Raw genomic sequence first — 27,801 nt, 5'->3', positions numbered from 1 at the left:
ATTGATTGTTCTATTTTTTTAGAAAATGATGAATTTCTAGAAATTTTAATTTCTTAAATTTCAAGCAATGTCTAACATAGAATAGAACTTGAAGTATTTTATGATTTTTTAATAATATAGCGCTTTAAAAAATTAAAGGCAGTTCAGTTTTAAATTATTTTAATTAAAATTTCACGACCATAATTGTGTTTTTTGAAAATGTGAATAGAATTTAAAAAAATGCAATTCTATTCAATCCAAGAAAATTAAAAAATAAACCAAGACACTCAAAAATATTCAAGAAATTGAAGGCAATCAAAAACTATTCAAAAATTATTTTTGGAAAAAAATGAATAAAATTAATGTTGAAAAACCTCAGAAATTCAATGAAAATTTTAAAAAGTCAAATAGTAAATGAAGAAAATATCAGAAAATAGGTTATGTGTTACTATTTTCTAACCAAACATTTCCCTCTTCTCTCTCTCCCTTTTCCTTCCAGAACTTTGCCGTCGAGCTGCAGGTGGAAACGAGTGCCGACCTCAACCTGGAGATGTTCAAGGAGCATCTGAACAAGGCCGGCGGTGCAAACTATGGCACGGGTGTGCGCGAGCTGTAGGTTGACCAATTCATCACCCCCACACAAGCAAAACAAAACCAGCACTCACACACTCCCACACCACATACTTCCACCAGGATTTAAAAAGAAAACAATGTCGCTAATTAATAGGATATACGATTAGAAGAGGATCATCATCCAAGGCAGGCACGCGTCGTAGGTTTTTTTTCTGTTCAGGAAGAAGAAGAACAAAACAAGCATGATCAAGGATGCCCATTTTCATGTACTAAGTAAGGGGCACCCCCACATTAACTGTGTTTACTAACAAAAAAAACAAACAAAAACTATTTATAACAAGTTTCGCTTTCTTCTAATTTCTTCTCAAACCCTTAAAAAAGTATTTATTCGAAATTGTGATTTTGAAAGACAGTTGACAACCCGAAATTCGGAAGCAAACATTTGGACGACGATTTTCATTTTAAGGTTAAAACACAAGGACAAGCATGATCAAAATATGGACGTATCTATCTCAATGATTAAACTGTAGTAGGAAAACTAAAACACACACAATCACACAATTAATTAATGAATATGCAACGTGGAACGCAAAACATTGAAAGGAAACGAAACTGCAATATTATCATATTAATTGGACTAGTTGTTAAGTGCGCGTATGCAAAATAAAGAAGAAGAAGAAGAAATAAAAAAATAATATGAAATGAAAGGCAAACAAAAATGTTAACGTTTAATATGCAAGTGACGAGAAACACCAGAGTCGTGAAGATGACGAAGCAGAAAAAAAAAATCACCGAAACTGAAATCAGATTTCCTTTTTGAGCAATTTTTTATCAATTGTATAAAACCGTAAACACGAAACCTGTGTAGTAGAGCAAGAAGACGAAGAAGACGAAGTAACTAGTGAAAGGCGTCGCAATTTTGACGGCATAATAAATATACCCGAAAAAAAAACTTTCAAAAAGTGTGGTTGTTTGATTTTGGGTCGAAAAACTATCCGAAAATCATTTATAGATTACTGTTTTACCTACTAAATGGGTAAAACTTCCTTAAGAGTGTAGTCATCTGAGTACCATCAAAACCTACTCAGAAATGAATAAATGGAGTATCTGTCAAATTTGAGTGAATTTAACTCAGAACTAGACGAACATTGAGTGAAATACATTCCCCATTTACTCGTTACTGAGTTGGTTCGGTTTAAACGAAAACTGAGTATCATTGCAGTTTAAAAAGGATACTTTTGATTTTAAGTGTATGGCCCCCTTCGAACTAGAGAGCCTATAGAGTTATCTAAGACCGAGCTCACGCACACTAGCACACCATTTGTTTTGCTGGCGGGTACAAAATTTAACCTCAATCTTTTTCGTGTACGTACACGCAATACATGCGCACGTAGATAACTCTATATGGAGAGGCGAAATGTCACTCTCAGGGTTCCAATCGAACTGTCAAATCGGGGTTCCAATCGAGCAACAAGATCATGCAAGAACAAGGTTGGAATCAATTTAAAAATAATTTTGGCAAAAAAACGAGACTTATAACAATTACAAGTATTGTAAAACTGTTGTTGATAATAATCTGGTAGTTTTTATTATGTTTGTACTTGTTCTATACAAGAAAAGTGCCAACACCAAAGAAAAACTACAAGTTTTTCAACCTTAAATTTTAATGACTTTGGGTGTTTGAAATCTCTCCCAGAACATTTCATTTCCCTATGTAGGTCCCTACTTCGAACGAGCTGTCAAAAAAAATGTTAGTTGTGATGATTGTCTTAGCCCAACTTGCGTAGAAGTGTTGATGTCCAACTTTTAAAAGAGGAAAAGGGAAAATCTCCGCGGTATCCCCAAAGAAGTTTCACTTCGTGTTGGATGGTTTTTGGGATGGCTGAAGGTCCAGGATACGCTCTAAGCAAGTGTTGCGACCATTCTATTGTGACTTTAATTTTTTTTATTTTATGCATAAAACTTGATTATTTGGGTGTCTTATGAAAGCATGAATGCATGAATCTCAAAAGGCCAAATTGTATAGAGCAAAGCGTGAGCCTTTGTTTTTTTTTATCTTTCTAAAAAAACCAATTAGGCTGGTACAAATATTTTTAAAAGTTTTTGTCACCCCCCCCCCCCCTTCGAATTTGGCCCGAAAAATCAGGGGGCAAAAAAAATATTTTTACAATAAAATTCAAAATTTCAATGAAAATTCAAGTGCAACCAGCTGAAATCAAATTAAAATACATTCTCCTGCGTTTAAAATCATTTTTAGCATGTTTGGGTTTGTTAAAAAATCTTAAGATTTTTTGAAAATTTTCGATGCAAAATCTTTTTTTTCGATACAATTTTTGTTTTTGTCAGATCTTAGATTTTTTAAAACTAATGATTGCAAAACAACTGAACTAGTGTAAAATGCATTTTAAAACACTTTTTTCATTGAAATGTGAAGACTATGGCTTGTTATTTAAATTTTTATATTTTTTTATTTTTTTGCCCCCCCCTTGACCTTGGCCAGGGCCGAGGGACAAAAACTTTTTAAAATATTTGCATCGGCCTTATTGCAACAACAAAAAACTATATTTTTTGGAAAAAAAGAAAAAAAAATATAATTAATCTTATTCGAGTCACTCAAATATGGTCAAATAATCGTCAAAATTTCGCTACAGAGCAATTCCAGCCCAAAACAGGAATTTTGTAGGTACTTTTTTCTCGACCCTCTCCGATTTCATATATAAGCCATTTTTGTCTATATGGAGTCAGTTACACTCGATAACAGGCTTGCCACAAATACAGATTTTTCAGCACAGGCCCAAAACACAAACGATTTTTTTTTACAGTTAAAATAAATTTGAGCAGTTTTTGTTAAATTGGCCAAAAAGATAAACATTGTTAGCATCTTTTGGCATGTTCAGTTTTTGGTAAGAATATTATTCTTTAAAGTTATACTCGATTGAGTGTTTGGTATGTGTCAAAAAAATCTGTATTTGTGGCAAGCCTGCTCGATAATGACATTTGGGAAGGGCGTAAGTGTTTTAAATATTTTTGTATTTCGTAATTTAAATATTGCTGTGTCTCGAAGCCGTTGCATCGCATCAAAAAGTGGTCAAAGACAAACTTGTAGAAAATTTTACGGGCTTTCCGAAAAAAACACACTGAAAGAAAAAAACACTCTACTTTTATGAGATTTTTTGATTTTTAAGTTTAAAAGTCAAATTTGAAAGTGAACCCACGATTTTTTTTTCGTTCAAAATTTTTGTGAAGACAAAAAGACAATTTTACATAAAAGTCTCCATATTGACCATTGTCCTAAGTCCAATCCTTGTGAAGTTACAGCGATTTTAAAAATAAAAATGTTGAAAAAATAGGTTTTTTGGTGGCTTTTGGCAATTTCTATATGACAGACTTGATTTTTCAGTCTCGAAAATATTTTTACGGGAAAGCTCGACCAATTTCCCATAAGTTTGTCTTTGACCACATTTAAATTGGATGTATGGGCTTACAGATATAAGCTAGTTTACTATCCAGGTGACTATACTACACTGAAAAAATATTATGTTTTCAGTTATGAGCAATGTATCAATGTTGTTAATTTTATAGATTTTGTTTTTTGCAGGCTTTGTTTATTTTGGATATCGTTAAATTTTTATTATTTTTATTTTTAGGATTTTGTAAGTATGAGAATAATTTTGCTACAAATATAGTTTTTTCTGTTATTATTTATTGCATGAAATGTTTGAATGTTTAATTTTTTTTTATTTGCTCATTTGGAGCCTAACATTTCAAAAGGGCACATAACTTTTGTAAACAATAGTGTATCCCAATCACTCGAATGACAGTTTACATAAGGTGTGAAAGGGACACACTCTTGTCTATAAAAGGTATGTGCCCTAATGATATGGCAAGCACGATTTTAACATTTTAAATTTAGTTTTATTTTGTCAATTTTTAAATTTTTTTTCAATTTTGTATTTTTTTAAATTTTGTCAATTTTGTCACTTTGGTCAATTTGGTGAATTTAATTTATATGGTAATTTTTGTCAATTTGGTAATTTTTGTCAATTTTGTCATTTTTTCATTTTTGTCCATTGTGTAAATTTGTCAATTATTGTCAGTTTCGTCAATTTGATAAATTTAGTAAATTTGGTCATTTGGTCAATTTTATCAAGTTTGTCAATTTTGTCAAATTTGTCGATTTGGTCAATTTGGTCATTTGGTCAATTTCATCAATTTAGTCAATTTTGACAATTTGATCAATTTTGTCAATTTGGTCAATTTTGTTAATGTTATCAATTTTGACAATTTTGGTAATTTGGTCAATTTGGTAATTTTGTCAATTTTTGTCAGTTTTGTCTATTTGATCAAATTTGGTCAAATTTGTCCATTTGGTCGATTTGGTCAATTTGGGTTTTTGGTCAAGTTTGTCAATTTTGTCAATTTTGTCAATTTTGTCAATTTTGTCAATTTTGTCAATTTTGTCAATTTTGTCAATTTTGTCAATTTTGTCAATTTTGTCAATTTTGTCAATTTTGTCAATTTTGTCAAATTTGGTCAAATTTGACCATTTGGTCGATTTGGTCAATTTTATCAAGTTTGTCAATTTTATCAATTTTGTAAATTTTGTAAATTTTGTAAATTTTGTAAATTTTGTAAATTTTGTAAATTTTGTAAATTTTGTAAATTTTGTAAATTTTGTAAATTTTGTAAATTTTGTAAATTTTGTAAATTTTGTAAATTTTGTAAATTTTGTAAATTTTGTAAATTTTGTAAATTTTGTAAATTTTGTAAATTTTGTAAATTTTGTAAATTTTGTAAATTTTGTAAATTTTGTAAATTTTGTAAATTTTGTAAATTTTGTAAATTTTGTAAATTTTGTAAATTTTGTAAATTTTGTAAATTTTGTAAATTTTGTAAATTTTGTAAATTTTGTAAATTTTGTAAATTTTGTAAATTTTGTAAATTTTGTAAATTTTGTAAATTTTGTAAATTTTGTAAATTTTGTAAATTTTGTAAATTTTGTAAATTTTGTAAATTTTGTAAATTTTGTAAATTTTGTAAATTTTGTAAATTTTGTAAATTTTGTAAATTTTGTAAATTTTGTAAATTTTGTAAATTTTGTAAATTTTGTAAATTTTGTAAATTTTGTAAATTTTGTAAATTTTGTAAATTTTGTAAATTTTGTAAATTTTGTAAATTTTGTAAATTTTGTAAATTTTGTAAATTTTGTAAATTTTGTAAATTTTGTAAATTTTGTAAATTTTGTAAATTTTGTAAATTTTGTAAATTTTGTAAATTTTGTAAATTTTGTAAATTTTGTAAATTTTGTAAATTTTGTAAATTTTGTAAATTTTGTAAATTTTGTAAATTTTGTAAATTTTGTAAATTTTGTAGATTTTGTAAATTTTGATAATTTGATCAATTTTGTAATTTTGTCAATTTTTGTCAGTTTTGTCAATTTGATCAATTTAGTAAATTTGGTCAATTTGATCAAATTAGGTCAAATTTGTCCATTTGGTCGATTTGGTCCATTTGTTTTTTTGGTCAATTTTTTCAAGTTTGTCAATTTTTTCAAGTTTGTCAATTTTTTCAAGTTTGTCAATTTTTTCAAGTTTGTCAATTTTTTCAAGTTTGTCATTTTTTTAAATTTTGTCAATTTTATCAAGTTTGTCAATTTGGTCAATTGTTTCAATTTGGTCAATTTTATTAATTTTGTCAAATTGGTAAATTTAGTCAATTTGGTCAATTTTGGTAATGTTATAAATTTGGACAATTTTGGTAATTTGGTCAATTTGGTAATTTTGTAAATTTTTGTCAGTTTTGTCAATTTGATCAATTTAATAAATTTGGTCATTTGGTCAATTTTATCAAGTTTGTCAAATTGGTCAATTTGGTCAATTTGATCAAATTTGGTCAAATTTGTCCATTTGGTCGATTTGGTCAATTTGGTTTTTTGGTCAATTTTATCAAGTTTGTCCATTTTATCAAGTCTGTCAATTTTTTCAAGTTTGTCAATTTTGTCAATTTTATCAATTTTGACAATTTTGTAAATTTTGTAAATTTTGTAAATTTTGTAAATTTTGTAAATTTTGTAAATTTTGTAAATTTTGTAAATTTTGTAAATTTTGTAAATTTTGTAAATTTTTTAAATTTTGTAAATTTTGTAAATTTTGTAAATTTTGTAAATTTTGTAAATTTGGTAAATTTTGTAAATTTTGTAAATTTTGTAAATTTTGTAAATTTTGAAAATTTTGTAAATTTTGTAAGTTTTGTAAGTTCGGTAATTTTGTTAATTATTTAAATTTTGTCAAATTGGTCAAATTTATAAATTTTGAAATTTGGTCAAATTTGTCAATTTGGTCAATTTATCAAATTTATCAATTTCTACAATTTAGTTAATTTGGTTGAATTGATCAATTTTGACAATTTCCCACTACCCTTTAGGGTTTTAGTAGGCCACAAAAGCCTATTTAGGCTGCATGAAAATTTTCAGAACCCTGATAAAACCAGTATGTTTAATTGTCATTTGGTTAATTTAGTCAATTTGTTTAATTTGGTCGATTTGGTCAATTTAGTTAATTTGGTCAATTTATACAATTCATTCAGTGCGGTGAATTTTGTTGATTTTGTTATTTTTTTAATTTTGTCCCCGTAGTTTATGGACGAGCCCCACAGCTCAGTGCATTTCTTTCGTCCTATTTCGAAAAAAGACGTTTACAAAACCGACTTTAAATAGAAATAGAATACTTATTCAAACAATGTGGATAAATCAGACCAGACAACTTACAAAAACTCCTCCTCCTTCCCTTCAACCCTCGACGATAACCTGATCGCGGGCAATCTGGAAAGCGGCAATCAACGCCGCCATCTGGGGCTTCTCAACGCACCCGGCGGCCAGCCGCTCCTCGATGGCGGCCATCTTGATCAGCAGCAGCGACATGACCCGCGGCGGCAACTCCATCCGGTGCACGTACAGGTGGATCTCCGTGAGGATGTCCTCCAGCGCTAGCCCTTTGTTTGTTTTGAGCTCCTGGATGTCTGTGAACGATCAGAAGTTGTGTTAGAAATGGGAGATTTGCTCTAAGTGCTTAAAACGAACTCACTCTCGAAGATCTCCTTGAAGCTCTCGGTGTTGAGCAGCCACTTGACGATGTTGGCGATGTCGCTCTTGAGCGGGTGGCCCACGCACGTGTACACGTTGTCCTCGGTCACGTCCTTGTACGCCATCCAGGTGCTCTGCAGCACGTTCAGCACCTTGCGCATGTCGCCGCCGGCCAGCGTCATCAGCGCCTTCTTGCCGTCCTCGGACACCTTGATGCCCTCCGCCTCCACCACGTGCTCCAGCCGGGGCAGAATCTGCTCGGCGTTCAGAGGCGCAAAGCGGAACCGCGTGCAACGCGACTGCAGCGCCGGAATGATCTTGCTCAGGTAGTTACAGATGATGCAGAACCGCACGTTGTCCGTGTACTTTTCGATGATCCGCCGGAGCGCGTTCTGGGCGTCGTTCGTCATGGCGTCCGCCTCGTCCAGGATGATCAGCTTGTAGCCCCCGCTGAAGATCGTCCGCGTCGAGGCAAAGTTCAGGATCTGGCCGCGGACAATGTTGATGCCACGGTCGTCCGACGCGTTCAACTCCAGCACCATCTGGTTGAAGGTTTGCGGTTTGTACAGCTGCCGGGCGCAGGCCAGAATCGTGCTGGTTTTGCCCGTTCCGGGCGGACCGTAGAACAGCAGGTGCGGCAGCTGGTTCTCGTTGATGAACTTGTTGACTACAAACATCAGGAATCAGTACCTTTTACAAGAATTTTAAGCTATCGAAACTTACTCGTGGAGATAATTTCCTCGTGCGAGATTAGATCGTCGAGCGTGGCCGGGCGATACTTCTCCACCCAGGGCAGGTTCGATTTGGCGTCCTTCAGCATGATTATTACCGTAAAAGCTCGGAGCAAAACACAAAAATTAACTTGAGAGATTCTCACGCCACACTGTTTAGAAGTCTGGAACCGAACTGAACTGCGAATGTTTTTGCGCCAAACGAGTTTGACAGTTGTCGCGAGACCGGCCGCGGTTGTTGACGAACGCTTGGAATGAACTCATGAATGGATGAATCTACACGGTCTTACCGATTTTTTAAAATCTTCTTACCAAAATCAGGTTCTACATCCTTCTGAGTTCAATATCATACTTTTCATACGATTTTTCGAGTTTAGGCACTCCAACCATATCGTGCTTGCCATTTCATTAGGGCACATAACTTTTTTAACCAAGAGTGTGTCCCTTTCACACCTTATGTAAACTGTCATTTGAGTGAAAGGGATACACGGGATACACCCTTGGATACACCATTGTTTACAAAAGTTTTGTGCCATTTTCCAAATGTTAGGCTCCATATATGGTTATAAAAATGCTTATATGGGTGGAACTCAGAAAATCATGATTTTTGGTTAGGGTATAAAAACGAAACTATTGGCACTACGCCCCCCGGGGCATGGCCTTCCTCTAACGTGGGATTTCTGCTCCAGCGCCTCTGACGAGACAGGAGAAACCGGGACCGACGTTTTACTTCACCATCCGATAGAAGCTCAGTGGATAAGGCGGGAATCGAACCCGCGTCTCATAGCAACATCGGGATCGGCAGCCGAAGCCGCTACCCCTGCGCCACGAGACCCACAAGTTAGGGTATATAAACTTCGAAAAAATATTTGCAACGGCTTGAACCAAATTTTTAATTTTTGCTTTTTGGGTGTTTTTCAATACCTCGAGATCGAGATCTAACTCAAGGCGGTTCTAAAAACACCCAAAAAGCAAAAAATTAAAATTTGGTTCAAAGGACCTTTTCAAAAAAAAACTTTATAATTTTAGAATTTTAAAAGTTTATAATTTTTGAATTTTATAATTTTATAATTTTAGAATTTTAGAATTTTAGAATTTTAGAATTTGAGAATTTGAGAATTTTAGAATTTTAGAATTTTAGAATTTTAGAATTTTAGAATTTTAGAATTTTAGAATTTTAGAATTTTACAATTTTACAATTTTACAATTTTAGAATTTTAGAATTTTAGAATTTTAGAATTTTAAAATTTTAGAATTTTAGAATTTTAGAATTTTAGAATTTTAGAATTTTAGAATATTACAATTTTAGAATTTTAGAATTTTAGAATTTTAGAATTTTAGAATTTTAGAATTTTAGAATTTTAGAATTTTAGAATTTTAGAATTTTAGAATTTTAGAATTTTAGAATTTTAGAATTTTAGAATTTTAGAATTTTAGAATTTTAGAATTTTAGAATTTTAGAATTTTAGAATTTTAGAATTTTAGAATTTTAGAATTTTAGAATTTTAGTATTTTAGAATTTTAGAATTTTAGAATTTTAAAATCAAAATTCGATAGTCACCCTACTCCAAGCGTTTTCCGTCACTGCCAGAGCGCGAGTTCATCCAAGCGTTTGCTGCTGTTTTGTTTTGAACTTCGTCGTTGTTGTGTTTCGCCTGTTTCGCGTCCGTCATCAAGTGCAATCGGTGCAATCGTGAAAAGTTGGCGAAATTTCGTTTTTAAAACATTTGATTTTAAGTGATGTAAACCTTGTGCCATTTCCGGTTAAATTAATCCCACAGCCATGAACAACTCACGGGGTGGCGTGCTGGACGCCACCAGCTACTCGCTGAACGATCGCTCGGAAAGTTCCGCGTTCAACCTGGACGACAGCGACCTGTGCGATCCGGCGATGCTGGCCATGCTGGACCGACCGCCGGACGGGATGCAGCTGCGCAAGGATGACCGGTACGCCGGGTTCGACAACAACGTCGGCGACAGCTGGATCTACCCGACGAATTATCCGTTGAGGCAGTACCAGTTTACAATTACGCAGGCCGCGCTCTTCAAGAACACGCTGGTGGTGCTTCCGACCGGGCTCGGGAAGACCTTCATAGCGGCCTCGGTAATGTACAACATTTACCGGTGGTACCCGACCGGGATCGTGATCTTCATGGCGCCCACGAAACCGTTGGTGAACCAGCAAATCCAGGCCTGTCACAACGTGACTGGAATTTCTCTGGACGACACTGCCGAAATGACCGGACGGCAGTCCAAGACGAACCGCGCCGAGTTGTGGCGCACGAAGCGAGTGTTCTACGCGACGCCCCAGTCCGTCCAGTCGGACATCAACTCCCCCGACCAGATCTTCCCCTTCGAACGGGTCAAACTGGTCGTCATCGACGAAGCACACAAGGCCAAAGGCAACTACGCGTACTGCGAGGTCATCCGCGCGATCGTCTCCCGAACCACAAACTTCCGCGTGCTGGCCCTCTCCGCCACACCCGGACGCACCCTGGAAGACGTCACCGAGGTCATCCGCAACCTCCTCATCTCCCACATCGAAGTCCGCTGGGAAAACTCAATCGACGTGGCGCAGTACACCTTCAAGAAGAACATCCGCACGATCGTGACCCCTCTCGGCCCAAAACTCACCCGCATCCGGGACAGCTACCTCAAGATCATCGACCCGTACGTGCGCCGCCTTCTCGACGCCAACGCCATCTCCGGCCACGTCGGATCACTCTCCCGTGGTTCCCTCATCATGGCCCACAAACGATTCCGCGAAAACAACCTCATCCAGCGCCATCCGAACGCCACCTCCATCAACTCCGACTTCAGCACCTGCATCAGCATGTACCACGCGCTCGAACTCCTCATCCGGCACGGACTGCGCGCCTTCCTGAACTTCTTCGAGGACACCAACTCCTCAAGCGAAAAGTACTTCGTCTCGATGGACCTCTCGCTGAAAGCCCTGATCGAGGAACTTCGCCACGAGTACGGCCGGAATCCGCTCGCCATCTTCGGGAATGTCCGCGCCATGCCAAACGGAGTGGTTCCGGCGGTGGCGAATGACGATGCGTTCGACTTTGGACATCCCAAGTTTGCCATTTTGGAGCGGCATTTGAGGGAGCACTTTGAAGGCAATCCGCAGTCGAAGGCGATGGTGTTCAGCGAGTATCGTGACTCGGTGGCGATGATTCACCGGTTGCTGCTGCGGAACAGGCCGTTGATCAAGCCGAAGTATATTGTGGGTAAGAATTCGATAGGGAAATGGTCGTTTCACTTTCGAAGGGTGGATCCTTTCGTTATTTTCCTTATAAAATTGTTAGACATATTGAGTAGTAAAAATGTTCTAAAATCTCAAAATAAATAAAAAATGATTTCGAGATCATTTTTTTAATTTTTTTCTAAATTTCCAATTAAATTTTCAAATTTTTATTTAGCTTTTGAATTTGATTTTTTTTAATTCAAAGTTTTTTTTTAATTTATAATTTTTTTATTCTGAAATTTTAAAAAAAAATATGTTTTTTCAACATGCAGTTTTTTAAATCATTGTTTTGCCCCTCTGAAAATTTAACTTTACAACTGAAAAATTAAAGCAGTTCAACCGTTATAGTTCATGTCAATTTGAACTGTATTACTAAAACTTAAGCGGCACTTTTGAAGTATTGGACAGTCGCAAAAACATAAAAAAAGAAATGTTTAAGGTTCGGTGAAAGCGCGTGTGTTTGTGTGTGGCCGCATGCCCTTGTGATTATTACAGAATTACAGAAAAAATTATGAAAAATTAAAAAAAAATCAAAATTTCTAAAAAAAAATATAAAAATTTCAAATTTTTACAATTAAGAAATTCAAAGGTTTTAAAAAAATTACTTTAAAAGTTAATGAATTTAAAACTTTCAAATAATTAATTTAAAACTATAACAAAAAAAATATTCAAATTCTAAATTTTCAAAATTTTTATATTCATTTTTTTATAATTCCAAAATCCTGCAAAAAAAAATAAAGTGAAAAAATACTAAAACAAAAAAAACCAAAATTCAAAATAAAAATCCCATAACTGACTTATTCAAACATTAAAAAATAATCTTCCAGATTTCAAAAGCAAAAAAAGATAAAAAAAATTATTTCATAATTCTAAATTCTAAAATAAATAAATTAAAGCATTAAAATTCAAAATTTATAAATTCTAAAATTCTATACATTGTAAAATTCCATAAATCGTAAAATTCAAAAACACAAAAATACAGAAAAATAAAAATACGACCATTCAAAAAAACTTAACCTAAGATTTTTTAATTTCTACATTTTTACATATCTAAAATTTAACACTCTAAAATTCGTCGCCTTCAAATAACGCCATAAACATGGGCATTGCTATTTGAAATGTTAGCAACGAATTCTTAAATTCTTAGATTTTAAAATTCTTAAATTCTAAAATTCTTAAATTCTAAAATTCTTAATTTTTAAGAATTTTTTTGAATTCTTGAATTCATAAATTTTTTAAATTCTTAAATTCTTTAATTCTAAATTCAAAAATTCTTAATTTTTTTAAATTCTTAAATTCTTTAATTCTAAATTCTTAAATTCTTTAATTCTAAATTCAAAAATTCCTAAATTCTTAAATTCAAAAATTCTCAAATTCTTAAATTCTTAAATTCTTAAATTCTTAAATTCTTAAATTCTTAAATTCTTAAATTCTTAAATTCCTAAATTCTTAAATTCTTAAATTCTTAAATTCTTAAATTCTTAAATTCTTAAATTCTTAAATTCTTAAATTCTTAAATTCTTAAATTCTTAAATTCTTAAATTCTTAAATTCTTAAATTCTTAAATCCTTAAATTCTTAAATTCTTAAATTCTTAAACTCTTAAATTCTTAAATTCTTAAATTCTTAAATTCTTAAATTCTTAAATTCTTAAATTCTTAAATTCTTAAATTCTTAAATTCTTAAATTCTTAAATTCTTAAATTCTTAAATTCTTAAATTCTTAAATTCTTAAATTCTTAAATTCTTAAATTCTTAAATTCTTAAATTCTTAAATTCTTAAATTCTTAAATTCTTAAATTCTTAAATTCTTAAATTCTTAAATTCTTAAATTCTTAAATTCTTAAATTCTTAAATTCTTAAATTCTTAAATTCTTAAATTCTTAAATTCTTAAATTCTTAAATTCTTAAATTCTTAAATTCTTAAATTCTTAAATTCTTAAATTCTTAAATTCTTAAATTCTTAAATTCTTAAATTCTTAAATTCTTAAATTCTTAAATTCTTAAATTCTTAAATTCTTAAATTCTTAAATTCTTAAATTCTTAAATTCTTAAATTCTTAAATTCTTAAATTCTTAAATTCTTAAATTCTTAAATTCTTAAATTCTTAAATTCTTAAATTCTTAAATTCTTAAATTCTTAAATTCTTAAATTCTTAAATTCTTAAATTCTTAAATTCTTAAATTCTTAAATTCTTAAATTCTTAAATTCTTAAATTCTTAAATTCTTAAATTCTTAAATTCTTAAATTCTTAAATTCTTAAATTCTTAAATTCTTAAATTCTTAAATTCTTAAATTCTTAAATTCTTAAATTCTTAAATTCTTAAATTCTTAAATTCTTAAATTCTTAAATTCTTAAATTCTTAAATTCTTAAATTCTTAAATTCTTAAATTCTTAAATTCTTAAATTCTTAAATTCTTAAATTCTTAAATTCTTAAATTCTTAAATTCTTAAATTCTTAAATTCTTAAATTCTTAAATTCTTAAATTCTTAAATTCTTAAATTCTTAAATTCTTAAATTCTTAAATTCTTAAATTCTTAAATTCTTAAATTCTTAAATTCTTAAATTCTTAAATTCTTAAATTCTTAAATTCTTAAATTCTTAAATTCTTAAATTCTTAAATTCTTAAATTCTTAAATTCTTGAATTCTTGAATTCTTCCAAAAAAATAAAATCTCACAATTGACTTTACAAAATTTAAGGCTTTGAAATTCTACATCACTAAAATCCTTCAATTCTTAATTCAAAATTTCTTAAATTATAATTTTTAAATTTATTTAAAAAAAATTCTTTTTCCAAAATTAAAAATTTCCAAATGTCTAAAATTCAAACTTTCTGAAATTAATTTTTAAGGGGATAATCCTAACATTATTTTCCCTATAAAATTGCTAGATATATTGAGCTGGAAAAATGTTTTAAAGCCTTAAAATAAAATAAAATTAAAGGATCTTTCCAGTGGTTTAATTTTTAAAATTTATTTATTTCAGCTCTTGGATTTGAGAATAAACGGTTTTTTGAATCAGTGTTTAAATTTTTGAAATTTATGATTTTCTGAAATTTGAAAAACTTTTTTGTATAACTGCAGTTTTTAAAATCATTATTTTGTCCCTCTGAAATTCTTAAATTCTTGAATACTTCCAAAAAAATCTCACAATTGACTTTACAAAATCAAAGGCTTTAAAATTCTACATCACTAAAATCATTAAATTCTAAATTTCTAAATTTCCAAAAAAAAAAATTCTTATATTCAAAATTTCTAAACTTCCAAATGTCTACAATTCAAAATGTCTAAAATTCAAAATTTCGGAAATTCTATTTTGTTTTAGTTCATTGTTAACCTTCTAAATAAGGCCATAAAAATAGTTTGCGTGAGAAATGGCACTATTTGAAGTGTTAGCGACGAGTTCTAAAATTCTTTAAAGTACATAAATATTAAAAATACAGCCATCAAAAATACGCACAATTCTAAAAAACATAATTCTAAAATTTAAAATTGCACAACTCCAAAATTAAAAAAAGGAATCTATAACAAAAACATTTTAAGATATAAAGTAAGAAAACCAAAAAAAAATAACTTCAACATAGCCTGGCGCTATTTAAAATGTTGGCAACTTATTCTAAAATTCTTAAATCCTAAAATGTTCAAATTCATCAATTCTGAAATTTTTAAATTTATTAGTTCTTAAATTAAAAATCTCAAAACTTAGTTATCAAAAAATTTAAAAGATCACAAACATTTTATATTTTCGAATTTTTAGACAATCAAATCACGTTTTTTTTTTAATCAACACTGGAACCACACGAGAAACGGACGGATATGCATTGATACAAATTTACGTCTCTGACCTAAAATATGAAATTAAATTTTGGAGCTTAATCTGATTCTGTGTAATCCAAGATGGCAGTCAAAATTTAATTATTCAACATCAATTGGTTATATTTTGAAATTTGTTTGCAGTTTGTTTTTTATTTTAAAATCTTAAAATTTCTTTAAAACTTTAATATTTTTTTAAAATTTTGATGTTTAACAGCTTTAAAATAATTAACCTTAAATCTTTAGTTATGAATTTTGAAATAATTTATTATTTTTTTGATTTAAAATTTTTCGAATTTTTGAAGTTTTGAAATTTTTAAATTTTATTTTTTTATGTATGTTTGGCCTGTCAAGACTCTTTCTTTTTTTGGCATTATGAGGATTTTCTGGATTTGCAAAATTTTACAAAAAAATATTCCACCGAATTTTTTTTTAATTGCAGATGTATTTCTAAAACGCTGCAAATGGTTGGCAAATTTACTGTAAATTTAACTGCAAAATTTATCCATGTCATTTTAAACTGTATCCCTCCTGAAGTCAACGTCAATTTGAACTGTACCATCGAAATTGAGGCTGCAGCTTTTTTAAACCATGAAATTCCATAAATCCACTGGTACAGTTCATGTCAATTTGAACTGTACCACTTGTACCACTATTGACGTTAATTTCATTACGAACTGTACCTCAATATTTAAATAATTTTTTTGCAATTCCGCCGTGAAACTACTCACTTTTCCTGTCATTCTTGAACGACGAAATACTTTTCAGCACTCAAATGGGTGCTGAAAAGTTGAACTTTTCAGCACTTGTTTTGAAAAGTAACACTTTTCAACATTTTTTTGATTTAAACGATTTATTGACAAAATACATGAAAATTTGACTTAAAATTTCACTCAGTGTATGTTTTTTGGAATTGCAAAAAAATGTTGTATGGAACTCGTTGCAAAGCTTGATTTTTTCATCACTCTTCGTTTTTATCCAACTCGGTGAACCTCGTTGGATAAATGTACCACTCATGCTGAAAAAAATCCTCTTTTTGCAACTTGTTGCATAAACTACTAGTTTAAAAATCCATAGACCTATCTAAGCCCGATCTCACGCACACTAGCTTACCATTTGTTTTTGCTGGCGGGTACAAATTTTAACCTAAAAACCCTTCGTGTACAAACACGCAATACACACGCACGTAGATAACTCTATTGCAGTTGAAACTGTTAAAGTTAGTTTCAATTTGAACTGTACCGCAAATGTAACTTCTTTTCCCCTTCTCACTAATTCCAGGCCAGGGCACCCCGGGCGGCACCGGTCTGCCGGCCGTGTCCCAAAAGGAACAGATCGCCACGATGCGGGACTTCCGCAGCGGACTGTGCAACACCCTGGTGGCGACCTGCGTCGCCGAGGAGGGCATCGACGTGGGCGAGGTCGACCTGATCGTGTGCTTCGACATCGTCAAGAACCCGACCCGGTTCGTGCAACGGATTGGCCGCACCGGTCGGCAAGCGGTGGGCCGGGTGTTGATGCTGGTGACCGAGGGCAAGGAGCACGAAACGCTGAAGGAGGTGCTGGCGTCCAAGGACAAGACGAACCGGGCGCTCTCGAAGAGTCGGGAGATATTGAACGTGCTTTATCGGGGATCGCCGCGGTTGGTTCCGACGGAGTTTGCGCCGCGGTGCGTGCAGACGTTTATTAAGATTCCGGAGAAGGAGGAGCGGGGGGAAGTTGAGGGTGGGAAGCGCGGGAAGAGGGGGAGGCCGGCGAAGGAGGATCGGGAGAATGCGGGGGAGAGTTCGACGGCGGAGACTCGGGGTAAGAGGAAGAAGAAGGGGGAGGAGGTTGCGCCTCGTGGGACGCAGGACGTCCGGAAGTTCTTCCGGAAGACGGAGGCGGAGTTGGACGAGAGTGAGCGGGAGGTGTTTTGTAGTCCGAAGAGGGACACCTCGGTGGACTCGATCAACACTTCGAAGGATCGGTTGACGGTTCCCACGGACAAGTCGATCCGGGTGGGTAAGACGGATGAGGAGCAGGAGTTGGAGCGTCTGATGAAGCCGCTGTTGCGGCACAAGGCACGACTCGATCGTAGACAGTTCCTCAACGGCGGAAAGCTGATTGAGATTGGAAAGGAATCGATCATCAAGACTATGCTCTGCCCAAACGTGATCAAGAAGGTGATCCTCGAGGCTAACCTCCCTCTCCTGAAGGAGGTCTCCGTCAAGAGTGACGTGTTGCAGGCCACCTCAGCGGACAGCGAGTCCGTAATACTGCTGGACGATGCCGGAGAATCTGTGCGAACGGAAACAAGTAGCTTTGAAAACCTTTTTGGAGGTCGATCTGCGCTGAAAGCGAGGATCGCTGAGCTTGAAGAGTCCCGGAAGTGGGCGAAACGCATGCGTCGATCGCCGGTAGGCGATCCAGACATTGAAATCCCAACAAACGACGCGATCGTAGCCGATTTCCAAACCTTGTACGATCAACTATCCGAGTTCAGCTTTTCCGCGATCGCAAAGCCGCTCCCGGAGAGCACTCGGCTCGTTCCCGACGCGATCGATCCGGTTGTGCTGTCTCAACTGGAAGAGTCGCGCTATCTAGCGCAAGTTCCGGACGAAACCCAGAAAGCTCCGGAATCCCGGCTGGCACCCCTCTTCGAGACGCGATCGCCGCTGGACGAAACTCCGATCAACCGCAACAAGGCAAAGTCTCGCGTAGCGACGCTGGCCAAGAGAACTCCAGCGGACAGCCCGCTGCTGCGGGCGTTCAACCGGTCGATCGCCAAGGCCAAGAACTCGGACACGATCGCGTCGCCGGCGTCGAGTCGCGGCAAGGATCTTGGCGTTCGGATGGCGCTGGAGTTCTTCCACCTGGACAGCGTGGACCAGATGTTCGAGGAGTCGAGCAGTGACGGTGAGCGTACGGAAGCGAGGATCGTGGAGAGTGTGGCCGATCTTAGCCGGACGCTGTTTGACGCGGGGGATTTGAGCTTGGCCGCGCAGGAAGCTGCCTTTATTGCGGGGAACTTTGAAGGGGAGGTGGAGGAGGAGGAGGAAGATGGTACGATGGCTCGTAAGGAGATCGAAGATCTGGAAGCGGCCCTGCTCGCGGATGATGAGTCGTTCCCGGAAGTTGATCGACCTGCTTTAAAAAGTAGCGAGAGGATCAACCCGGAGATCGCGGGAAGTTCCACGATCGTGAAACCGGAGGTAGATATCCAAATTGATCAGTTCTTGCAGGATTCGCCCACGAAGGTAGAACCGGTAGATCGCGCAGGTAGCTCCGGAATCCCAATCGATCGCTTCCTACGCGAGGCATTCCCCAGCGAACCTTCCCCGGTCAAGCCGACCCCGCGACAATCGCCACGATCACTTGCGCGCCGCATGGAGCTGCTCGATTGTGAGATCTTGGCCGAATTTCTCGAAGATTCGCAGGACGAGGAGGAGATCCCAAATTCGCAGGAAAATGCACCACCTCCTCGCAAGTACGGCCTACCGGCAACGCAGAAAACGCTGAACGTCGGCGAGTTGGACGACTTCTTGGCGGACAGTAACGACGAAGACCTGTTTGATCTTACGATACCATCGAGAACCACGCCGGCGGTTCCCGCCGCCGCCGCCGTCGAAGACGGCTACGACACCGACAAGACCGTTGACTACGACGTCGGGCAAGCCCTGAAGCAGATCATCCCGAGCACGCCACCTTCCCGTCCAAAACTTCTCGACGAAAAGTCCCCTTCGCTCCTGCGCAAGAAGATCAACTTCTCGCGACTTCAGGTGACGCGATCGAGCGGGACGCTCGAGGTCAACTCCGCCCCCGTTGTACGATCGAGTTCTGCTCCGAAGAGTTCGCCGTTCTTCGGTGCCGCTGCTACGCAGCAACCCGTTCCGACGGTTTCACCGCCGGACGAGGACGAGCCGTCGTTCGTGATCGCGCCAAAGCGCAAAGCGGCGGCCGTCATCAGCAGTGACGAAGAGGAGGAGGAGGTCTTCCTGACGGCGCGATCGGTACGGAGTTACTCAACCGTGATCACTTCCCCTTCAATACACAAGTTTCTTTTGCAGAAAACTTCCGTGGAGATGAATCCGCCGGTGGCGCCCCCTCCCCAACGACTTCAGCCGGGAAAGCGACGTCGCCGCAACGAGTGTGACTTCTTCCTGAGTCAGGCCGCCGTCTCGGATGACGACGAAGACCACGGGGACGACGACTCGAACGAGCACGATAGCCACTTTGTGGACGACTCGATCGTGTACCATGGGCCGGTCGAGGACGACGCAGTGGACATGAGGGCGCGCTACCTGCAGTCGGTCAGGAGTCCGATCAACGCGCGGGCGGCCTTCAAAATCCCGGCCCAGCCCCGGCGTCAGATGAACCTCTCGGAGATCTACTCGCAGCTGCCGGGGCCGGATGATGAGTTGCACGACGATACCGACCTGCAGTCGTTTATCGTGCACGAAGATCAGGATGAGGTCGTGGACGGGTCGGCGTCCAGCTCCTCGATGGACGAGCTGGAACGGGCCGAGGCGATTTTGCGGGAGCGGAGAAGGCAGGGCAGGGAGAAGAAGAAAAAGAAGGGAGGTCGTGTGGTGTTGAGGCCATCGTCGGACAGCGATTGAGCGTGAGTACAAAGTTTCGATCGTAATTGTTTGTTGGTTATTGATTAAATGGGCACTTGTTGCGCTAAAAAATCAGTTGAGATTTTGTCGATGACAGCCGTGAAAAAGTCTCCTCATAATCTAAGCAATCCGGAAGTCGCCGGTTCGAATCCAACGCAAAGTCACTCACACAGTCATTTTTCACTCTCTTCACCTCTTTCATTCGCGCAGCGTTCGTTCGTTTGAATTCTACCGAAATTCCGATCACTTGGCCCATGACAGCGTTCAAATGATTGCTGTCACCACACTTGCCGCGCACAAGCAAGAAAAAAATAGGAAAAGAGAGCAAGAGAAAGAGCATGTAACGTCGTGTCGCCTGGCTGCTTGAGTGTTTAGATTGACCTTCTTTCGTGACTAGATCGTGTGAATTCAAAAAATTAAAAAAAATATTTACTTTTTCAATATTTGACTCTAAAAATAAAAAAAAATAATACCTAAATTCTTAATTTCAATAATAATTATTTTCATAAATTCTTTCATACCGTAATCGGGACTACAGTCTGAATAGGGACAGCAGTTTTTAGAGCACTTAAAGCTTTTAAATTTGGAAATGTGTACATTCATTTTGGTCTGAGTCTGTTCTAACCGAAACCAACCAGAAAAATCAAAATATTGTCCCAATTCGCTCCATGAGTCCCGATTGACCCCAGTTTACGGTACTTAAATAAATTACTTAAGGAGGTATTAGACTATGACAAGCAAACACAAGGCTGCATACATTTTGCATTTTATTTGCGAGGTTGACAAACTGTCAAACACGAAAAAGTGCGAGTTTGTTTGTCATATCTAATGCCTGCTTAAAGGCTGATACGCAGCTCGGAAGGAATGCAAAACTCCATTTATGAAAAAAAACGCCCAAGACACGGCCAAGGAGAGGGTCACGAAAAGATTTTTCTTTAGCGGTACGTAGCTTGCATTTCTTCGCGCGGTGTTAGCAATATGTTTTGGTGAAAAAAAAGAAATATTTAGAATTTGCTTATTTTATAAATCATTTCAAAGTTCAAATATTCCAAAAACGTGACGCTAAAATAAGACATTAAATTAATTAAAAAAATAATTTCCAAAATTTAAAATTCAAAGATAAAAAAAATTCTAGAATTAAAGAATTCAATAATTAACGAATTCAAGAATTTATTCATTAAAGAATTCAAGAATTTACGAATTCAAGAATTAAAGAATTGAAGATTTCAGAATTTAACAATTTAACAGTTTAACAATTTAACAATTTGAGAATTTAAGAATTTAAGAATTTAAGAATTTAAGAATTTATGAATTTAAGAATTTAAGAATTTAAGAATTTAAGAATTTAAGAATTTAAGAATTTAAGAATTTAAGAATTTAAGAATTTAGGAATTTAGGAATTTTAGAATTTTAGAATTTAGGATTTTAGAATTTTAGAATTTAAGAATTGACGACTTTAAGAATTAAACAATATAAGAATTCTAGAGCAAATTTTCAAAACAACCTATGAGTCATAAGTAAAGAATAAAAAAAATCAAAAAGTTAAAGAATTTTAAAATAAAAGAATATTTTTTAATAAATTTCATTTGGGAATTCAGGAAATGTATCGTTCCAGAATTAAATTTAGAATGTTTGTTTTTGGTTTTTTATGAATTTGAATTTTTGTTTAGTCTCATTCTCACCTCGTTTTTATTTGAATTCAAGAATTTAATAATTCGAGAATGTAAGAATGTTAGAATTTAATTTCGCAATTCGCAATTTTCAGTGTAAGAACGGGCCTTGACCGATCTTATGCACTAGGTTCCCGACGAACACGCACTGCCCTTACACCTACATCTCACCCTTGCTCTGAGTCAGTACGAGCAGCACGCTAGAACACGCTTTGAGTGTTCGTGCCAGGCATGCACACCTTCTTTTCCGGTTACGCATTTTAACTCGGCCGGGGGTGGTACATTACGTAGGGTTTGATGTAAGTATAAGCGCCTAACCATTTATAGTGTTTCTATCAACTTTCATTAAAGCAAAAACTGTTATATTTTTAGTTTCAATTCAAAAACTAATTGTTATTTACTGTGTATTGTTTTCTCATGAAATCTTCCCTATTGTTGAGTCGTGTTTATCTGTTGCTATTTCTTTTGTCGCGGTGTTTTGTTACAATATTTTGGTCCTAAGGGCATCTCCAGCGCTGGGTGCAAACATCGAAGCAAAGCAAATTTGCACCCGACGTCAACCCCACCGCGGTACCTGTCGCGGTAGCAAATTTGCTCTCAGTTCTTCAGGATTTCACTTTGCTACCCGCTATTCTGCTGGTTTGCTACGGAGGCAAATGGAATGATGCACGGAAAATCAAATCATGCACGGAAAAAAAAACATTTTTTTAAATTGTTTTTTTTTTGTGTAAAAAAAACATTAAAAAATTAAAAAAAAATTAAAAAAATTAAATTTTTTTTTAAAAATTATAAAAATTAAAAAAAATTAAAAAGAAATTAACAAAAAATTAACAAAAAAGTAAAAAAACTAAAAAATTAAAAAAAATTAAAAAAATTAAAAAAAAATAAAAAAAAATTAAAAAAAAATTAAAAAAAATTAAAAAAATTAAGAAAAATTTAAAAAAAATTAAAAAAATTAAAAAAAATTAAAAAAATTAAAAAAAAATTAAAAAAATTAAAAAAAAATTAAAAAATTAAAAAAAAATAAAAAAATTTAAAAAAATTTAAAAAAATTTAAAAAAATTTAAAAAAAATTTAAAAAAATTTAAAAAATTTAAAAAAATTTGATAAAAAATTTAAAAAAATTTAAAAAATTTGATAAAAAATTAAAAAAAAATTAAAAAAATATAAAAATATTTAAAAAAATAGGAAAAAAATTTAAAAAATTTAAAAACATTAAAAAAAATTAAAAAAATTAAAAAAAATAAAAAAAAAATTAAAAAAAAAAATTAAAAAAATTAAAAAAAAATAAAAAAAAAATTAAAAAAAATAAAAAAATAAAAAAAAAATAAAAAAAAATTTAAAAAAAATTAAAAAAAATTAACATTTTTTTAAAAAATTTAAAAAAATTATAAAAAAAATTTAAAAAATTTAAAATAATTAAAAAAGTTAAAAAAAATAAAAAAAAATTTTAAAAATCTAAAAAAATTAAAAAAATTTTAAAAAATTTTAAAAAATTTAAAAAATTTAAAAAAATTAAAAAAAAAATTTAAAAAAATTTAAAAAAATTTAAAAAAATTTAAAAAAATTTAAAAAAATTTAAAAAAATTTAAAAAAAATTAAAAAAATTAAAAAAAATTAAAAAAATTAAAAAGAAATTAACAAAAATTTAACAAAAAATTAAAAAAACTAAAAAATAAAAAAAAAATTTAAAAAAAAATTTAAAAAAAATTAAAAAAAATTAGAAAAATTTAAAAAAAATTAAAAAAAATTAAAAAATATAAAAAAAATTTAAAAAGAAATTAACAAAAAATTTACAAAAAATTTAAAAAAAACTAAAAAATTAAAAAAAAATTTAAAAAAAATTAAAAAAATTAAAAAAAATTAAAAAAATTAAGAAAAATTAAAAAAAATTAAAAAAAATTTAAAAAAAATTAAAAAAATTAATTTTTTTTTTTAAATTCAAAAAATTAAAAAAAATTAAAAAGAAATTAACAAAAAATTAAAAAAAAACTAAAAAATTAAAAAAAAAATTAAAAAAATTCAAAAAAAATTAAAAAAAAACCAAAAAAATTATTTAAGATTTAAAAAAAAATAAAAATTAAACAAATATAAAAAAACAATAAAATTTAAAATAAACGTAAGGTAAATTTAAAAATTCAAAAGGATTCAAAAATAAATCTTAGATTAATAAAAAACAGATAAAAAAATCTATCTTTAAAAAATATTTTAAACAAAAAAAAATTGACAAGATTTATAATATCTTGAACATATTAAAGAACTATTTGAGAAAGAGTGTTATGTTTGGATCTAGTACTGCGTTCGAAGCCAGGTTCGAAGTGACACTTTGACATATTCGAGTTTTTTACTTTTTAACAGCGTCTGTAGTAAAAGTGTGTTTTCAACAAGTAACTTTTTTGCGCCGGTAAAAAATTAAACATGTATACATGTTTGTTTATGTTTGTTAATTATATGTTAATTATATATTAATTATATTATATTGATTATATGTTAATTATATGCTTTACAGGCACTTTTTGTAAGATGAGTTCCTCGGAGAGTGATAACGATATAATGCTGTGGGAAGATTCAGAAGATGATTGCGACGAAGAATTGTTAACATTCCATGGAAATGTAGAGGCAGCTGCTGTTGCAGTTGGCTCACTGCTTTCTAAGCCGAAAAAAAGAGGTGGTTCTGTTCCCTGGAGAAAATCAAACATTAACAGATATTTTCAGCAAGCTGATGAAAAATTATTCAGAGATTATTTTGCTGAAGACTCAATTTACGATGAAGAACATTTTAGACGCAGATTTAGGATGAACAAGGGACTGTTTATAAAACTAATTGCTGACGTAGAACGCCAAAATCCATATTTTCAGCAAAAAATTGATGCTGTTGGTAAAATTGGACTTTCTGCGAGACAAAAATGTACTGCTGCCATGCGAATTCTTGCGTATGGTTCATGTGCAGATTCAATTGATGAGTTTGTAAGAATTGGGGAATCAACAGCTCTAAAAACTTTGAAAGAATTTTGTAAAACAATTGATAATTTGTATGGAGCTACGTATTTGCGGTCACCAAATGCAAGGGACATAAAAAAAATGTTAGAAGAAAATGAATCCAGAGGTTTTCCGGGAATGTTAGGATCGTTGGACTGTACACATTGGCAATGGAAAAATTGCCCGACTGCGTGGACCGGCCAATTTACCGGCAAAGAAAAAAAACCAACTATAATCCTAGAAGCTGTGGCATCACAGAATTTACATATTTGGCACGCTTTTTTTGGGATGCCGGGCTCTTGTAATGATATTAACGTGCTGGATAGATCGACATTGTTCCAAGAGTTATACAACGGAACGGCTCCTCCTGTTAGCTATGTAGTAAATGGACGCAGATATGAACAATGTTATTATTTAGCTGATGGCATTTATCCTCATCTGGCAACATTGGTACAAACAATTTCAGCACCTGTTGGCGACAAAAAAAAGGTAAAATGTTATAAGAAATGTTATGAGAAAATTCAACCCCAGCGATTAAGTTTTAAAATAACTACCTTTCACATCTTCAACATGTCTTTAGAATTTTTTAGAATTTTAGAATTTTAGAATTTTAGAATTTTTGAATTTTTAAATTTTTGAATTTTTGAATTTTTGAATTTTTGAATTTTTGAATTTTTGAATTTTTGAATTTTTGAATTTTTGGATTTTTGAACTTTTGAATTTTTGAATTTTTGAATTTTTGAATTTTTGAATTTTTGAATTTTTGAATTTTTGAATATTTGGATTTTTTGAATTTTTGAATATTTGAATCATACACAAGAGCATGCATGCAGACATACAAAAATCTTCGAAACACGAATTTAAAACTTTGCCCCCGGCTTGCCGGTACTTGTCGGGTATCAGAAAATGAGTACCCGACAGGTACCGGCACATATTTTTCTTCTACAGATGAACTTGAGATCAAATTTGATACCTGCTTTGCTACGCGCGGTGGGAGACTCGGGGGCAAACTCGAGAGCAAATTTGGTGGGTATCAAATCGGGTAGCAAATGGTTTATCTTTCGACATTTTCGAAAAATGAAATTCTTTGAAATTTTCAATAGGATTAAAAAGTTTAATGAACTTTTAGCATTTCTAGGCATGAAGCAACACATAATAATTGATTTTGAAGGTAAACGAGAGCAAAAAATGATAAAAACCCATATTTGCCCCCCGCAGTGGGCTTGTTTCGGTGGCAAATTTGCTACCCTAGCGGTGGGGATGACGGAGTTTTTTCAAGGTGGCAAATTTGATCTCGGTATTCATGAGCCGGGTGCAAATTTGATTTGCACCCCAGCGCTGGAGATGCACTAAGCATTTTAAAAAAGTTTTTCAAAAGTACAATAGTAATATTTGTGTTAATTCTTTAATCATTTCAAAATTTGAGTAAGGGCTCGAACCTCATTTTTTTGAAGAAAAGGGTGAAGATTGAAAACAATGGACAATGAAAGAAATATACTATTTGAAGAATCAATAGTAAAAGAAAGATAGTAATTTCTGAAGTAGATAAAGAAATTAACAATAGTTAATAAATAGAGGCAACAAACAAGCTTAGATTGTATAAGGGAAATTTATAGGGCAGATGAACAATTATTCAAATAGATAAATAAAGATAAACAAAATTGACATCGCTGCCAAATTAAGGGAAAACAGACAGTTTGTTACAGCAGCATCAATTAGTAAATAGAGTGGAAAAGCGTTGAGAAATAAGAGAATCATGAAAGAAAAATCGAAAACAAATGGACGATAATAAACATAAGTCGTGTTAGAGAATCAGTGAAACAAAATAAACAGAATATAGATGGTAGATAGAGAACCTGGAGCTTATTCGAGAACGGACATCTCAAATCAAAAGCACCAATCGAAGCACGAGAACCGTCACAAAGGATTTTGCTCGATAGGCACCATACGTTTGACAGCTCCTGTGCCTCGACTGGCACCTCAGGCTCGAGATGTCCGTTCTCTAATAAGCTTCAGGCTCTCTAATGGTAGATAAAAACGAAAAGAAGAGAAACCCCGTTGTGCGATGTTTCAGGTACATCCACAGCAGTTGACTCAACATACTGCGAATCAAAACAATACCGTCTACACTCTACAATCACAAATTACTTCCCTGTCCCACATTGTCGCGCCCCTTTCTTTTAGCCGTCTCGACTTTGACCCGCGGTGGTCAAAGGTTTACGAGCCGTTTCCACAGGCCACCAGCTAGGTCATCATGAAAACCAAGCCAACGTGGAGGTAAGAAAATAGGACACTTGCAAGGAACCAGAGCTATACTGTCTTGATCAAGAATGATCTAACAGGACTACGGACGTAGTCAGTGACGCTCCTTCCAGGATGTTCCTCACCTGAGCGTCAACTGAAGAGGCATCTTCAGCATCATTCGCACTTGGCCTGCAAGAATGTTAGAATTTAATAATTAAAGAATTAAATAATTGAAGAATTCAGAATTGAAGAATTCTAGAGTAGATTTTCAAAACAATCTATGAGTCATAAGTAAAGAATTAAAAGATTAAAAAGCTTAATAAATCAATTAAGAATATAAGAAAACAATTTAAGGAAATTTATTTAGGAATTCAATAAATTTAGGATTGAAAAAACAGTTCCAGAATTACAGGGTTGTTGCGGAAAAGTCGAGAAAAAATCCGCGCCAGATCCGCGCCGACCCCAAAACCCAATCCGCGCCATATAAAAAAATCGCTACAAACATAGAAGAGAGTAACATAATGAATGAAACATTAAACGATAAAAGAATAATACAGAAGGCATTTGGATCAGTACCGTTGATCAGTTGTGGATTCATATCCCTCCTGTACTAAATGGAACCTTTTTTGCCAGTTCTGAAACAATATTAGCATTTTTTGCAACACTTTAAATATCGTTGCTTTAAAAACAAATTCAGAAAAAAAAATTAGAAAATTAAAAAAAATTAAAACCATAAAATAAATCACCAAATAATAAAATCTAGGGATTTAGTATTGATAATTCTCGCCAAAACTTTACTCTGGAAAATCGAAACACGAAATTCCTATTATTTTCTTTTCTAAATTATGACCCCGAAAATGATCCGAACTTAGAAAACGGC

At 33.7% G+C, this 27,801-nt stretch overlaps 4 protein-coding genes across 4 annotated transcripts in view; 3 read left to right on the top strand and 1 right to left on the bottom strand.

Annotated features, from left to right (window-relative positions):
• Positions 1-1,232, top strand: part of LOC120422443 (coactosin-like protein) — a 45,089-nt gene extending 43,857 nt beyond the window's left edge. Inside the window, exon 3 of the mRNA XM_039585886.2 lies at positions 479-1,232. Coding sequence (XP_039441820.1) covers positions 479-595 — 117 coding nt within the window. The 3' untranslated portion in view covers positions 596-1,232. The remainder of the gene's footprint in view (positions 1-478) is intronic.
• A 6,026-nt stretch (positions 1,233-7,258) lies between these two features.
• On the bottom strand, positions 7,259-8,537 carry LOC120422442 (replication factor C subunit 5). The gene is made up of 3 exons (XM_039585884.2): positions 8,357-8,537; positions 7,635-8,300; positions 7,259-7,569 (listed from the first exon to the last, which is right to left on the bottom strand). The coding sequence occupies exons 1-3, from the start codon at positions 8,451-8,453 to the stop codon at positions 7,340-7,342; spliced, it is 993 nt and encodes a 330-aa protein (XP_039441818.1). The 5' UTR covers positions 8,454-8,537; the 3' UTR covers positions 7,259-7,339.
• Positions 8,538-10,050: 1,513 nt separating this feature from the next.
• Positions 10,051-20,054, top strand: LOC120422444 (uncharacterized). The gene is made up of 3 exons (XM_039585887.2): positions 10,051-11,597; positions 16,709-19,419; positions 19,477-20,054. The coding sequence occupies exons 1-3, from the start codon at positions 10,148-10,150 to the stop codon at positions 20,026-20,028; spliced, it is 4,713 nt and encodes a 1,570-aa protein (XP_039441821.1). The 5' UTR covers positions 10,051-10,147; the 3' UTR covers positions 20,029-20,054.
• Positions 20,055-23,802: 3,748 nt separating this feature from the next.
• On the top strand, positions 23,803-26,493 carry LOC128092379 (uncharacterized). Its single transcript, XM_052706097.1, has 2 exons — positions 23,803-24,102; positions 24,208-26,493. The coding sequence occupies exon 2, from the start codon at positions 24,222-24,224 to the stop codon at positions 25,281-25,283; it is 1,062 nt and encodes a 353-aa protein (XP_052562057.1). The 5' UTR covers positions 23,803-24,102; positions 24,208-24,221; the 3' UTR covers positions 25,284-26,493.
• The last annotated feature ends 1,308 nt before the right edge of the window (positions 26,494-27,801 follow it).

The sequence above is a fragment of the Culex pipiens genome, chromosome 1 (genome assembly GCF_016801865.2).
Source record: "Culex pipiens pallens isolate TS chromosome 1, TS_CPP_V2, whole genome shotgun sequence".
Taxonomy (NCBI): domain Eukaryota; kingdom Metazoa; phylum Arthropoda; class Insecta; order Diptera; family Culicidae; genus Culex; species Culex pipiens.
The sequence above is the reverse complement of the archived record's forward strand: the minus strand, read 5'-3'. Positions and strand labels throughout refer to the sequence as shown.